The following is a 15721-nucleotide window of genomic DNA, read 5'->3' on the forward strand; positions in this document are numbered from 1 at the left end:
AATTAAAAATAATTTCCACACAAATAGTGCCATTGGTACTCCACTTCTCTGCAGCGGCCTGCAGACTCCCTCTGGTCTCTGCTGGAGGTGCTGCCTCCTTCGCAGATGGGATTTGATGGATTTCCACATTTTACGGATACATTTTTTGGCCGTCAAACTGGATGGGCATTACCAAGTGTTTTTGTCTTAAGCACTTGGAAAAAATATAATGTAACTACAGCTGTTTACTTTATACATACATTTGTAGTCTGTTGTAAGGCTCCACGACGTCAGAGTTTTTTAGCTTTCGTTCTAGACACCTTGGGCTAAGGCGGGGTGATGTCATCACATATCGTCGTATATATTAGGGTTGTTAATCGATTAAAAACAATTAATTAATTGCACAATTTGCTTTGCTTCTACTCGTTTTCTGTTACAGAGCCAACAACAAACAAACAAAATAAAAAAGTTTTGCAAGGTGGTAATTTGTTTTATATGATCGTCAACATAGTAATCTATGCCATTTTTAACGGAGGAAAAGGCATAACAATCCAAAAAGGTGACAGTGTGTTCCCACCTGGCTGACAGTGTTCTCACCTGGCTGACAGTGTTCCCACCCGGCTTACAGTGTTCTCACCCGGCTGACAGTATTCTCACCCGGCTGACAGTGTTCCACCTGGCTGACAGTGTTCCCACCCGGCTTACAGTGTTCTCACCCGGCTGACAGTATTCTCACCCGGCTGACAGTGTTCCACCTGGCTGACAGTGTTCCCACCTGGCTGACAGAGTTCTCACCTGGCTGACAGAGTTCTCACCTGGCTGACAGTGTTCTCACCTGGCTGACAGTGTTCTCACCTGGCTGACAGTGTTCTCACCTGGCTGACAGAGTTCTCACCTGGCTGACAGTGTTCTCACCTGGCTGACAGTGTTCTCACCTGGCTGACAGTGTTCTCACCTGGCTGACAGTGTTCTCAGCTGGCTGACAGTGTTCTCACCTGGCTGACAGTGTTCTCACCTGGCTGACAGTGCTGCTGTAGTCCGGGTTCTGGTTCTCTGTCTGCCGGCTCAGATTGAGCAGCATGGCGGCATACTCCTTGTCACTCTTCACGCGCAGCGTCATGAAGCGCTTCACCGTCTCAAGCAGCTGATAGGACCGAGACATGAGAGCCACGGGGTTAGTCGGTTGGGGACAGGAAATGGTTGACAGAGACAGGAAGTGACTGTAAGATGAAGGTCATTTTGAAAGGACCTCTAAAATGTTTATAACTTATGTATACCAAAGCATGGGTTTCCATCCTCTTTAAATAACACAACACTGTGCCTTTTAACAGTTCCAAATCAATGAGCTACAAATCCAACTTCAACAAAGGCCAAATAGAACTATAGACGAGATGTTATCATGACATCGCAAAATGTTTTGAGTAGGTTGAGACAATTAAAAAAAAAACGAAAACCAAAAAAGGTTATAAATTAAAGTAATAAACATTGAATCACAGTTTGTAACTGATATTTGGCAGAACAAAGCACTCTTGGCTTTTCTCCGTGGTTTAGTCCTTACAATAAACACAGATTACTATGTATTCTAACCATGAATTTGAAACGTTAAGAAAGTTGAGTTAGCAAAAAACTATAAAAAGATACATAGCTAAATTGTGGTTATGTTATTTAGCAGGTAGGGTTAGCAATTAGCCCTAAAAATTGAGTGGTTAGACCTAGCAGTTTGTGGTAAAACGTAGCCGTTGGTGAATCATCGCACATCACGGAATGCCACACCACGCACCGAAACGCCAAGCCACGGAACCCCACGCAACACCACGCCACAGAACTCCACGCAAACGACACACCACACACCAAAAGGCCACGCCATGCAACGCCATGCAACAGAATGCCACGAACCGGAATGCCACGCACAGAAACCCCACGCACAGAAACGCCACGCAACGGAATGTCACGGATCGGAACGCCACGCATCGGTAAACCACACATCGGAACGCCAGGCACAGAAACGCCACGCAACGGAATGTCACGCATCGGAACGCCACGCATCGGAACACCACGCATCGGTAAACCACACATCGGAACGCCAGGCACAGAAACGCCACGCACAGAAACGCAATTCACAGAAACGTCATGCACAGAAAAGCCAGGGACAGAAACGCCACGAAACGGAATGTAACACACTTGAACGTCACGCATCAAAACGCCATTCACAGAAACGTCACGCACAGAAACGCCACACACAGAAACACACAAAACACCACACCACACCAAAAGGCAATGCCATGCAACAGAACGCCACACTTCGGAACGTCACGCACCGGAACGCCACTCACCGGAACGCCACGCCTAGAGACGCCACTCACCGGAACGCCACACACCGGAACGCCACGCCAAGAGACGCCACGTACCAGAACGCCACGTACCAGAACGCCACTCACCAGAACGCCACGCCTAGAGACGCCACACACCGGAACGCCACGCCGCGGAACACCCAGAAATGACACGCCACACCACGGAACACCACACACCTAAGCATGGCGTTATTTATGTGATATGCTGCTTTGTGATGTCCTTTATGTCTTTAGGGTTCATACACGCATGCATTCAGTGCCCTGCTCATGTAATGTACTAACTCATGACTGTGTAATCACACTATGTAGCTATTTTAGAAATGATATTTGGATTATCTTTTTGAGAAAGGCGTGACCAGGGACTGGGGTTACAAATTATCCAACTGCCTAGAAACCTTCTATGCAACACATCTACAACTCATTGTTATGGAATTGACTGTGATCATAGTGTACGTCATAATGTGCGCTGCATTGTCCCTGACAAATAAATAATAAGCTCCACTGAACGCCACGCAACGAGACACTACGCACCGAAACGGCAATCACCGAAAAGCCACGCACCGGAACACCAAAACCGGAACACCACGCACCGGAACGCCGAAACACCACGCACCGTAACGCCGCCCACAGAGACGCCACGCCACAGAACGCCCAGAAGCGCCAAGGAACGCCACGTAATGGAACGCCACACACCTAAACGCCACACCTCGAAACTAGTGGTGTGTTTGTTAGAATTAGCTTAGCCACCAATGGTTAGGCGCTTACCCCACCACTGGTGGTTAGGGGGGCAATTCAATGAAGCACCATGTCCTTCAGATCCCAACTCCCCACCCCACCTTCAGCCAACCACCTTCAGCTCCCCACCCCACCTTCAGAATCACATCCGCTCAGCCAACCACCCCTCCCTCAGCTCCCTGGCCTACCTTCAGCTCCCAGTCCTGGAGTTTAAGGAGGCCTTCATGGGAATTCCGAAGATCTTTTCCGAATCCCATTTTCTCCTTGTTCCTTCCACACACAGACACACACACACACTCTCACACTCATACAATACACAGCCTAATTAAGCCTGCTAGCCTTTATGCAGGCTAGGTAGCTAGAGCATGGGTGAGTGAGGTCAGGTGCGACATGGCTTGGCCTGTGGGGGGAGAGAGAGACACCATTACTTTTTGACAATTTGTTGACACAATCTACAAAAAAATTACACTTTGGATTAAAGCATCTGCCAAATTAATAATGTAAATTGAAAGCATGTGGTTAGGATATAGACCAATATTAAGTGATATTAATTGTGATGATTGTGTATGAATATGTAAATAGATAACAATAACAATGCTAATGTATAATCTTCGTAAATGCAGTCGATTAATAGTCTTTATCATTAAATGTGACAATATGTGCAGCCATAATGAAGTGCTTTGGTATATATATACTGATCAGATTTTTTTTACATTTACTAAACCCTTGGCTAAAATAGTACAGGAGTAATAATATATGATAAAATAATAAATCATAGATACTTATACTATAACCTAGCAGATGGCATGAAACTTGATTGCGTATAGAAAGTCGACAGACTCACAGAAAGTTTGTGAGTCCAAAAGCTTGCTCTTGGCTTATGGTTGATTTACAGTTAATAGCAAACCCTTTATATATTTGTATTCGTTTTTTCAGTGATAGTTTAAATAATATCACGTAATACCGGTGTATCAAATCAGACGAGGTTATCCGTGAATAACATTGTTGACATCAGCATTCAGCTACTAGGGGAGTTAGCATAGTTAGCACAGCAGTTAACCCCAAGTATATTATACAATAAAATAAAAAATATATAATATTATACAAATGAAGTATACAATATAACGTTAAAACTGTGATGTTATAATTAAATAAACGGTCTGGAGCTTTCAAATTAAACCAACTCCAGTCAGTCCACCCTTGATGACAGCTAACTAGCGCCCCGCTAACGGATCTTAAAGAAAAAACCCGAGGTTCACTTCTATTGTATCCCGGCGCTGTTCTTTACATAGCAGAACCTTCGTCCAGCTTTCATTTGTTTAGTCTAGCATATATGTTCTACACCGTAGCCTATCCTCCACCCCTCCGGTGTCCCATATCGGTGCTACACCTTAGCTTAGCCTCCACCTCCTGTATCCCGGAGGAAGGGAGGTGCAGTCAGCGGCCGACAACACGGTCCTCCTGCTCTACAAAGATCCCTAACCCCAACCCGACAACCAGCACATCACAGCTAGCTGCTAGCACGGGGCCGGCTTACTTTTCCTTTTCTTTCTTCTGTTCAGTTCTTTTTGTTTATTCCGCTATCTTCTCTACTTGCCAATTATTCCTCCTGTTTTCCTTCACTTTGACCCTTGACCCCTCGCAATCTTTTCCCTAGGATTGAGGAGACGTGACCCCTCCCTGCTCTCCCTTTCATTGGCTCAGCCTGACGATGACGTTTCTCCCGTAGCTCGAGCTGAGGTTTTCGGCTAGCCAGGGAACATGAGGAATCTGGGCGCTCATGTTTAATTTGCTCTGGCATATCTATAGCCCCCCCTCCTGTTCAAACTGATTACTGCCGACCGGGCCCAGGTCGGGCCAATCACAACTGTCTATCTCAGGGGTCAGCAACCTTTTCAACATGCAGTGCCAGTTTGACATTTTCTCGTTAATGCAACAATCTATTAAAAATTAAGCTGAATTATGACACTGCGACAAAATACATTTCCAGAAGACCTGGAATTGTATTATTTCCATATAGTCAACATTTTAAATGTTTTTTGTTGTTGTTATATTTGCAACATGGGCTTACAAATTATAATTACATATGTCCGATCTTAAAACCCAATTTTCAGAAACTCATTCAAAAACATATTTGCTGTGGGAAATGTAAATTGAATTGAATTGAATTGATAAAATCCTCCGCCCTTGATCTCTGAGGTCAGAATAATCAGTGTAGAACAAGAATCCTCTGCCTCTGATCAGCGCTGCTTTTGAGTACCAAAAGGGAGAAAGCACTTCAAAAAGCCTTACACTTGGTCCAGATTAAGGGGGGAGACAAGTTGAAGATGGCTTTTAACACCCGTTACAGCCAGTACTTGGTTATGCCTTTTGGCCCACTAATACGCCCGCTGTTTTTCATACCTTGGTGAAGGACATTCTTCATCAGGGATTACAGAAGGATAGATGCACCTTCACAAGAATTGCCTCAGATGTCATCCCGTTCGCTTGTACTCCTGAGGCTGAACAAGCATTCTCCAACCTCTTCTTTTTTTTTTTTATATCTACCAACGCAATACAGAAACCAGAGCACTTCTACTAAAGCCTGCTAGTGTGTGGACATTGGTTCAGGGGGCACAGTGTTCAGGAATCAGCCACAGAACAACACCCCCATACAATGAGGTATGCACTCAGTCCGAGGGGAGAGCAGATAAAACGTTTCTGAAGTATGAAACAAGGGTGGCCACTTTTTAAAAATCGCTTGGTAGACCCTATTACTATAACTTGATTTTCTCTAAACGCAGAAAATACATCACATAGGCCTATGAAGGCTAGCTAGGCAGAGAATTAGGAACTTCCAGCTTCGGAGAATTCTCCACCTGACCAGCAGTAGCGATGCAAAAGCCATCATGTCAGCCTCATTGGAGGTGCAAGGGAGGGGTTCAGTAGATAGGCCTACACCGAAAATTGCCAGTAACAGGCAGGGTTGTACATTATTCTTAAGCAATGTTGTATTCCATCAATGATGGGACCAATAGGGGAACACGTGTGAACATAAGCGTGAGGTCTGCCTGTAGACGATTGCATGTGGGATTGGAGTCTGGGTAGACTCAATTCCTCTTCCCATCTGGACTTCAATTTGGAGACTGTATCAGCGTTCAGAGACATGGTATTTTGATAAACGCCGGCTTTGAACCGTCTCTGGGTAGGGAACATCTCAAAAAAGGTTCTCCCATAATGATTCCTGCTAGGGATTGAAAGGGGATTGCAATATGGAACAAATTTGAGCATGGCAAATTTTATTGAAGACATTATTAATCAAAACTAGAAAAAGTGTCACTCTCCCAATTTACACACACATCCAACGGTTACCAGTTACCGAAAACGATGGAAAGGAAACTATTGGACCACATTATACAGTAGTCAGTTGTGTATATATATATATATATATATATATATATATATATATATATATATATATATACAAACATATACACATGTATACACATTTGATAGAGAAACACAAACGATTACCGTTATACCATTACATCGATTATTACACATTATTATTAAAAAATCTGTTCTTTAAAGGTGCACATGAGTGTGGTACGAACTACGAAGAGAGAGACTGGAATACGAGGCTAAGATAATGTGAAATAACTATTTTCCCCGAAAATAGACCTCGGGACAACGGATCACATGACACTCGCTGAGATCACGTGATTCTATATGCGATCAGGTGACGTGGTGCTGATCAGCTGACTTGAGCTTCAGAGAGGCGAGTGCATAAAACCATCACTGACCTTCAACTATTCTCCTGTTTTTACTCCCTTCAACGCAAAGGTAACGACAGCTTTACTTTATTACCGGCTTCACGGCGTCAAGGATGTTCTTATCTTAATGTATTTATCAATGCTATGGTTTTCAACCTTCTACGTCATTGTATTAAAGAGAGAAGATGGCGAGCCAATCGCAGGGTATCCAGCAGCTGCTGCAGGCCGAGAAGAGAGCGGCTGAGAAGGTGGCGGAGGCCCGCAAGAGTGAGTAATGTATAGGAACATTTATATCTAGATTTACTGATAATCAAAGGTATATCGGAATATATACCGTACAAATTTCATCGCGTAATAATCAGCCGAAAAAATCGTAGGAATTAGACACTTATTCGTGTCATAACGGGATTTAATAAGGTGATAACCTGTGTCGTATTTTGATTTATTGATTGTTAAACGCTCAGATAAACTGCGGGGGGAGCAGTATATACCTCGTGTCGTGGGGAGCACTGTATTCCTCGTGACGTGGGAGCACTGTATTCCTCGTGACGTGGGAGCACTGTATTTCTCGTGACGTGGGGAGCACTGTATTCCTCGTGACGTGGGGAGCACTGTATTCCTCGTGACGTGGGGAGCACTGTATTCCTCGTGACGTGGGGAGCACTGTACTCGTCGTGACGTGGGGAGCACTGTATTCCTCGTGACGTGGGGAGCACTGTACTCGTCGTGACGTGGGGAGCACTGTACTCGTCGTGACGTGGGGAGCACTGTATTTCTCGTGACGGGGGGAGCACTGTATTTCTCGTGACGTGGGGAGCACTATTCCTCGTGACGTGGGGAGCACTGTACTCCTCGTGACGTGAGGAGCACTATATTCCTCCTGACGTGAGGAGCACTGTACTCCTCCTGACGTGGGTGTGGCCAGGAACGAATGAATCCAAACAAATGGCCCATTCCTCATAACGGATGATATCTAGATTACAATGTTGGCAATCGGACACAAACCCATGATATTTGTCCCTAACCATTTGGTTAGACTGCTGCTTAACTATTTACCGGAGCCACCAGTTAATTTGTCTGACAGACAACATTGCAGGTTTGAAACTGCTTGAAACATTTGCTTCAGTATAAATGCCGGCACTTTTCATGGAGGTTTTGATAAATCCAGCAGCCGTTGCACAAACATATCTTGCGGATCTCCAGTCTACCTGGGTAGGCGTGTTCCTGCTACGTGTGGAGAGTTTTCAGAGAGAAGGGTATTCATGTGTGTACTAGGGCTGAAAGATTAATCAAATTCGAACTGACATCGCGATGTAATGGAAAGTGATTTGCAAAGGCTACGATGTAAATAAAAAGTATTTTTGGGGGACTTGTTACTGACAGGAGATCAGTAAGATTCATATTTTTTCGTTTACAATTAAAAATGTCAATAGTTGGATAAAAATGTCAATCAATTAATCTCAACACCTAGGCCTAGCCTAAAGGAACAGTTTTTATGTGTTGACTGCTTCCAATGTTGTGTTGATCATAAAGAATGATATATTGCTTCTTTAGTGAATAATGCAAAACATAAGGAACTTTAAAAATAAATCTCATACTAAACTGCAATAGCAGTATTGGTAGAAATAATCGCAATTAGATTATTTCCCCTAATCGTTCAGCCCTAGTGTGTACCCATGCATGTTCCAAGTCCCCCTTGTGTCGACCACCGACTTGATGGCAAGTCAGGACAGATCGTCAAGGCCAGTCTCGTAGTTTCTGCCAAAGTTGGCCCCGACATTAAAGTTGCATAGTGGTTAGCCTGAAGCTGGGACATTACAAAGGTACAGTTTCCTCCCATCCTCGGAAGCCAAGCAACAAAGCTCTTTTCCTCTGCTCAGCTCGCAATCACCATCGCACTCCGTCACTCGCTCGCTCCAATTAGGGAACGTTTGCTTTAGTTTTGTCATAATTAGGGCTAAACAATTAATCAAATCAAACCGGCATCGCGTTGTAATGGAACGGGATTTGCAATCACAAAGGCTGCTCTACAAAAATCACATCTTTACAATTCAATAGTTAAATATAGATGTCATATCAATTCATCTCTACTCAATGACCTGGCCTAAAGTAACGAGCAGTTTATATGTTCACTGATTCCAATGTTGTGTTGGTCATACTATAGAATAATTTATTGCTTGTTTAGTAGGGCTGTAACGATACACACTCACGATTCGGTTTGTATCACAATTTTTGACCCACGGTTCGATACATCCCACGATTTAAAAAGCATTTTATTGAAACCACACTTGTATACCAATTAACTTAATGTAACATTTAATAACAAATAATTTGGAACACTGAACAGATTTGAACAGAAAGAATACTATTAAAGTATAGCTAAATTAATAAAGAAATATCCAAAGATTGCAGTTGGAAGATGCTTTTTGCTGGTAGGCAAAAACCCTCAACTGTTTGGTTGGTTTATTCAAATATCCTTATTAGCGCTTCTTATTAGGCTATGTAGCTTAAATAATGACATAATCAGGCCGTATAGAATGCAACATGTTTAATAGCCTAACTTTCAATAGATGGGGAAAAACATGAACGTCTTAACATGAACGTCGCAATAACGAGGCATAGTGTTAAGAGTAGCATATGTGTGTGCGCGAGATTGGCAGTGTGCGTTTGCGTGTGTGAGTGACGTCAGCGAGTGAGTGGACGAGCGAGGAGAGTGAGCGGTAGCGCGTGTGTCTAGTGAAGAAGCGAACGAGTCCGGTAGAATAAAGTACCCATCCTGTCAATAATCAGTGGCCGCTTCATTCCGACCTATAAGCAGACAAACTGCCAGTCAAATCACACAAAACAATAGAGACAGGATCACAGAGGCAATTTTTTTCGCGCTTGGCCCACTCAGGATAAATGTCGTTCATATCGCATATGAGGACTTCGACGGCTGTGGAGAAATGCAATCCTCCGTAGCCACGGAGAGCTGTAATCACAGAGAGGGCATCTCGTCGCATACTTACGGCATCGATAGGAGGGGGCGCTGTCAGCAGACTATTATTTAGACAATTATTAGCACATTTCAATCTGACAATTTGACCGGAGAGTTAGAAAGGGCATATCGCGCTTCTGCCTTCTCACACCGCGAGACAGGTTTGTGGCTTTGAGTGTCGCGATTTCGATACGCGTATCGTTACAGCCCTATTGTTTAGTGAATAATACAAAACATAAGGAACTTTAAAAAGAGAAATCGCATACTAAATCACAATCTAAATAATCGCAATTCGATTATTTCCCTTTATCCTTCAGCCCTACTCACAATATCTCTCCACACGGTATTTTAGAAACAAATTGCTGAAGTGAAAGTTCTGAGCAGCTTTGCATTCTTAAGTGGGTATATATGGTGTGATATACCTGCATGTCACATAGACTACACCAATAGTGCGTAATAGTCGGTGTGTATTTATAGTGTCTAATTCTGCGTGTATGTGTTTGTACAGGGAAGAACCGTCGTCTGAAGCAGGCGAAAGAGGAGGCGCAGGCGGAGATTGAACAGTACCGCCTCCAGAGGGAGAAGGAGTTCAAAACAAAGGAAGCTGCTGTAAGTCTTGTCAAAATAAAGGTCCTTTAAAGATGGATTCAGATCAGAATTAAAACAGTTTTTTTTTTGTCTAGGCTCTGGGTTCTCACGGCAACAGTGCGGTAGAGGTTGACCGCGACACCGTGAGCCGCATGCAGGGCATCCAGGCCAGCTACCGTGGCAACCGGGAGGTGGTACTGGGCGACCTCCTACGACTTGCTTGCGACGTTCGGCCCCAGGTCCATGCTAACTACCGCATTGCTGGCTAGACCTCCGGACCAACACACGAACGAGGGGACAGGTGGTCAAAATAGATTAACTCTCTAAATGTAGGATTTGGGAATTTGTCAAAAACAACGAAATGTCTCTTAGCTGAGGCCATGCTAGGCTATGACATTCGATCTCTCTTAGCTGGGACTATTCTGACTCTAAAATATAAAGCCTAAAAATTGGTGTACCGATACTTAACGTGACCATTGACCACCTGGATGAGTGAACAGGTGAACCTCTCCACCAAAACAATCCCATTATGTATATGTTTGTGACCAAGCTCTTGGTTTTTGTCTGCGTTTTCTTTTGTAGGGGTGTTTACGTCTTTAATGATTCCATTGTGAAAAAAGATATCTGTATGGATGTATGGTAATGGAAATCTGGTTGTTAAATTAAAAACGTATTGGTTTAGCCGATATTTCAAGATGTATGTTTTGTTACAGTGCTTTTGTTGCTTGTGATTCGTGAAGTTTTGCTCTCTTCCTGTTTGTGATTTCCGCCATGTTCTTTGGTGAATGGTTAAAAAAATACTTAATGTTTGAAACTGAATGAAAATAAATTATTTAAATTTTGTTTTGGTTTATTCAGTTAAGAATCCATTGGAAAATATATTATAATCATGCAGTCAGTAGTGACATGAATTGTATAGTATATTTAAAGCCACAGTCTTTTTTTATTTTTTATATCCATCAGTAGCTCATCACAGGACGGCTTTGGCCGTTCTGTGATATCTACAAGATTAAATTGTGTCTTGTAGAGTTATTGTGAGAGAGAACCCATATATCCATGTTATGTATTTCTCATATATAATTTTTTTTCTATATTTAATCAATGTTATGTTTTTCTCCATATATTATACGTATATTTGGAGAAATACAATGCAACATGGATTAAATATAGAAAAATAATATAAATCAAGCAATCTGGTTCCATACCACCCGTGGTACAGTAAACATACCATGGCTATGACGTTTCATTCCTTCCAAGAAATCAGTATCACTGTCTGAGAAAAAAGCCATTGTCAATACAAAGTGGCTCCATTTAACCAAATGGAGCCTGACAAACGATCATAGGCTGGTTAGGACGAGACCTTCTGGCCCTAAGTGGCCGAAAGGGCAACACCCCCCAGAGCTATTGTTAAATTTGGAAACCAAAACTCTGGAGCAGGAAGCTCCATCCTCACCGTGCCATGCAACAATCCAACAAGCAGTGTTCAAAGTCATCCTTCTGAAGCTGGACAGGTTTACACTGATGTCAACATTTAATGCAGATTAATGTAAATAAATAGCCAATAATTAAATCAATATAACACTGGCCTGTGATGAAAAAATAAATATGAAAGCTGTGTACGTTGCATATAGCAACCATCTATGTGCATGCAGCCAAGATGGCCTGCTTATATATATATATATATATATATATATATATAGATATATATATATATATAGATATAATAGCATATACTACACTATATGTATGAAGATATATATATATATAGACATACATACATATTGTTATTTATATAATAGTATATACTACATTATAGTATATATGACTATGCATATATATATATATATATATATATATATATACACACATACAAATACCTATAAATATAAAGAGACACACCTAGAGCTACTCACCCACCCCCACACAGGTATATCTCAGTGGGAGGAGTTTAGTGACAGGTGTGTCCCTTTCTTTCGCAGCCACAGAAACCAAGAGCATACCTGTGAAGAGAGAGAGAGAGGCAGAGAGAGGGAAAGATAGATTGGAGAGATAGAAAAGGAAACCGAATAAAGAAGATGTTATGAACGTGTTATTGAAAAGAGCAACATTTCAAGAGAAATAAGTGAAAACAGAAAGAATAAGGAAGAACCACGGATTGTTTTCTCTCGCTCGACCGGAAGTAAGCTTAACTTCGACCGAGTGGATTTAATTGTAGAAAGTAACCATTTAAACGATCTACATGGTTTAAATATTGCCCTTTCCTTTCACCTAAGAGAAGAGGACTTGCACCACCGGAGGAAACTAGAGGACAACAGAACGAGGGAATTCCGGTAGTTTAGTAGGATTATCTGGCGGTTTCGGGCCAGAGGTGACGTCACCACGTCAACGCCAGGTGAGAAAGGTTTCAAATCCAAATCAAATCAAATTTATTGTCATTTTGTTGATTGAACAACAAAACGAGAAGGCGTTTCTCACGGATCAAGATCAAACATACATTTCAAACAAACAAACAAACAAACAAACAATATATATTTCACAATATTAACAGAAAGTGTAATTAAATCTATATATAGATCTCTCTCTCTGTTGTTCTCTATCTATTTATATAGACTGTATATGTGTGACAATGGTCTGACTGAGCAGAAACAAAGAAGCGTCTAATTGAGTTTGGTTTCTTCCGTCTTGTTCACATTTTTTTTATTAGCATCAATTATCAATCTATCTTTACATAGATAGGCCTACATAGCTATCAGAGGTGGAAAGTAACTAATTACATTTACTCAAGTAAATGTATTGAGTAGATTTTTGGGGTATTTTGTATTTTTTCTTTCGTTTTGGTTGAAGTATTGTACTTAGTTACATATTAAACCACACAAGTTACTGAGCAGAAATTGCAGGCAAGTATGTCGAGAACGACAAAGATGCATGCTGCATTGGCCTGAGAAATTCTGAGTTCACCTAGCAGCAAGCCTACCTTTCAGCCGTCAGTGCAGTCAATCAGTAACTAGGGTGTAGTCGGTAGGCTGAATGCTTAATGGATGACTGTCTTGTTATGTCAAGTTTCAAAATTAAACTTCAGTTATGGACTTTAAATAGTTGTAGTCGTTTTGTGTAGTTTAATATCATGTCAAGCATATAGTGTCATGACAGTCATTCAAGTCAAAGTAGGCTATAGACTAAAATAGAGAAGTTTGAAAAGAGTACTTTGTACTTGTACTTGAGTATGTAACTGTACTAGAGTAGTTGAGTAGCTTTTTCGAGTACTTTTTCCACCTCTGATAGCTATATATATATATATATATATATATATATATATATATATATATATATGTATATATGTATATATGTATGTGTGTATATATGTGTGTATATATATATATATATATATATATATATATATATATATATATATATATATATATATATATATACATGAAGGGTTTAGTGTGTTATGAATAGTTATAAGACATTTAAAACCTGCTTTCCTTCTTCACAGGAAACACAGTTTCCTCAACTGTAAACTTTGGAGGGTGTGACTTTTCGGCCTTTAAACAAAGGTAAGATTACTGGATAGAATTGTGTATGCTATTCAAACAAAAATGCTCATGTTGCTGTCAAAATTATATTTTTAGTATCTACAAATATATTTTTTCCTCTCACGTTTGCACCACTCAGCCATCAAAATGTCAGGCATCAGCGTTTCATTGGACAACCCCTATGGAGATGTGACCATTCCACGAGCCAAGCTCCGTGGTGACCAGAGCCTGGTGATTGGGAACCCTGTGGCCCTGGGCAACCCCTATGCTAAGACAGAGGGTGGTGAGGCACAAGCCCCGCTCCCTTACAATGTCAAGTTGGCGGAGCCAGAAGAGGAGATGCGTTGCCGTGCCTGTTGCTACCGTTGTCGCCGTCGGAAACAGTGATGGAGAGAGTGGAGGAGCTATGGACAGAAGAGGAGTAGAGATGGAGAGGGAAGGAGGAGAGGAGGAGAGGGATGATGCATAGAGCTGGCTTGACCAATGAAGGCAGCTCCCGTTAGGGAGGCAGGGCTTCTGGTATATTTAAAATCTGGGAGAAATGTAAAGCTTTGATGGTTTCTGACTTTCCTCTATCTTTGTCACAGTTAAAACTGGTCTTACTGAGCTGAAACATAGAAGTGTTTATTTCAGTTTGGTTTCATACATCTTGATCACATAATTTTTCCATTTGTATTTAAATGTTGAACATATTAACTGACATGTACATGTAGCTCGATTTCTACATGTATATATGTGTTATATTTGTCTGCTTATTGATGTAAAAGGTATAATGTATGATGGTAAAATGTATGAATATTATAGATCAGTCATTGTGTCTTAGCCAATCAGCAATGCCCCCATCCTCCTTAACCAATGAGAATAATCAACCAAACATGCCATGATAAGGCCCATTCAAAATAGGTCTTTGCCAAATATGAATTATAATAATATGAATTATTATATGTAATATTAGTACTCTATGAATATACATGCTGTTACATGTGTGCCAATGCATCTATTCATGGAGCAGACCATAAATTGTATTACATTTGCATTTATACGGTTAAAGCACCTATGATCAAATATTGTCGTGTTTAAAGTGTGCAATATTCGCCTTTTGTTATGTGAAGGACTTATTTATGTATGGTTGTGCCAACATAGAACGTTATTTTATATATTTGAATAGCATTTTACTTTTATCAAATTGCTACCTGAATTCATATTTATGTAGGCCTGTAGTGAAACCTAAAAAAGCTTATTCTAGAATGTAGTAATGTAAGTATTTTATGGAATGCAAACGTTCTACATTTTTACATTTGTCCTGCTATTGCTGTTTTCCTCTTTTTTTTCCGATCTGTATGTAAAAATAAAGCAGAATAGCAAAAAATGTATTCCTTTTGCATTGTTAAAAGGTTTTATTTATAGCTGCTCTGTAAAGTAGCCTATGTCTTGAGGCTGCCCAAAATGAGATTACGTATATTTTAACAATATAATTATAAAGTAATCATATCATAGGCTATGATATGATTATTTTATACATATATTGTATAAGGGGCAATCTTGAAGTTTAGGGTTACGTTCGGTTTTGCATCATTTTTCCCAGAGATACAAACTGTGTATGTATTCATATTTATAATGAATCACTGGTTATTCAAATTATTAGTTCAGACAGTAAATCATTTTACACAGATAGAGAGAAAGAGATGGATGTAGATGGAGGGAAAGAAATAGACAGTGATAGAGAGCGATGGACATAGGGTAGAGTGACAAAAGGTTGCTAGGCAACCACACTGCCGAAGTAACTTGAACGACAAGCTCAGA

General features: G+C 41.1%; 2 protein-coding genes and 1 long non-coding RNA gene across 8 annotated transcripts in view; 2 read left to right on the forward strand and 1 right to left on the reverse strand.

Annotated features, from left to right (window-relative positions):
* The window catches only part of fer (fer (fps/fes related) tyrosine kinase), a 28155-nt gene extending 23302 nt beyond the window's left edge, over positions 1–4853 (reverse strand). For 2 of the 5 annotated variants that reach the window (XM_056578829.1, XM_056578826.1), the window contains exons 1-3: positions 4603–4853; positions 3254–3465; positions 995–1123 (exon numbers count right to left, since the gene is read on the reverse strand). In XM_056578829.1, coding sequence (XP_056434804.1) covers positions 995–1123; positions 3254–3322 — 198 coding nt within the window. In that variant the 5' untranslated portion in view covers positions 3323–3465; positions 4603–4853. The other 3 variants (XM_056578828.1, XM_056578827.1, XM_056578830.1) reach the window with 3 other exon arrangements.
* Positions 4854–6723: 1870 nt separating this feature from the next.
* On the forward strand, positions 6724–11220 carry atp6v1g1 (ATPase H+ transporting V1 subunit G1). The gene is made up of 4 exons (XM_056578777.1): positions 6724–6887; positions 6996–7084; positions 10303–10403; positions 10478–11220. The coding sequence occupies exons 2-4, from the start codon at positions 7003–7005 to the stop codon at positions 10649–10651; spliced, it is 357 nt and encodes a 118-aa protein (XP_056434752.1). The 5' UTR covers positions 6724–6887; positions 6996–7002; the 3' UTR covers positions 10652–11220.
* A 1087-nt stretch (positions 11221–12307) lies between these two features.
* Positions 12308–15721, forward strand: LOC130372552 (uncharacterized). 2 transcript variants are annotated; one of them, XR_008893358.1, is made up of 4 exons: positions 12308–12561; positions 12656–12774; positions 13879–13939; positions 14058–15720. It is a non-coding gene; the product is annotated as an uncharacterized LOC130372552 (long non-coding RNA). The 2 variants fall into 2 exon arrangements; XR_008893357.1 differs by having other exon boundaries at positions 12309–12774; positions 14058–15721.

This window comes from Gadus chalcogrammus, chromosome 19, assembly GCF_026213295.1.
Source record: "Gadus chalcogrammus isolate NIFS_2021 chromosome 19, NIFS_Gcha_1.0, whole genome shotgun sequence".
NCBI lineage: Eukaryota > Metazoa > Chordata > Actinopteri > Gadiformes > Gadidae > Gadus > Gadus chalcogrammus.

Coding starts and splice junctions, on each gene's coding strand:
- atp6v1g1 (XM_056578777.1), top strand. CDS start 7,003: ATGGCGAGCCAATCGCAGGGTATCCAGCAGCTGCTGCAGGCCGAGAAG. Junction 7,085..10,302: donor GGTGGCGGAGGCCCGCAAGA/GTGAGTAATGTA, acceptor GTGTTTGTACAG/GGAAGAACCGTCGTCTGAAG. Junction 10,404..10,477: donor TCAAAACAAAGGAAGCTGCT/GTAAGTCTTGTC, acceptor TTTTTTGTCTAG/GCTCTGGGTTCTCACGGCAA.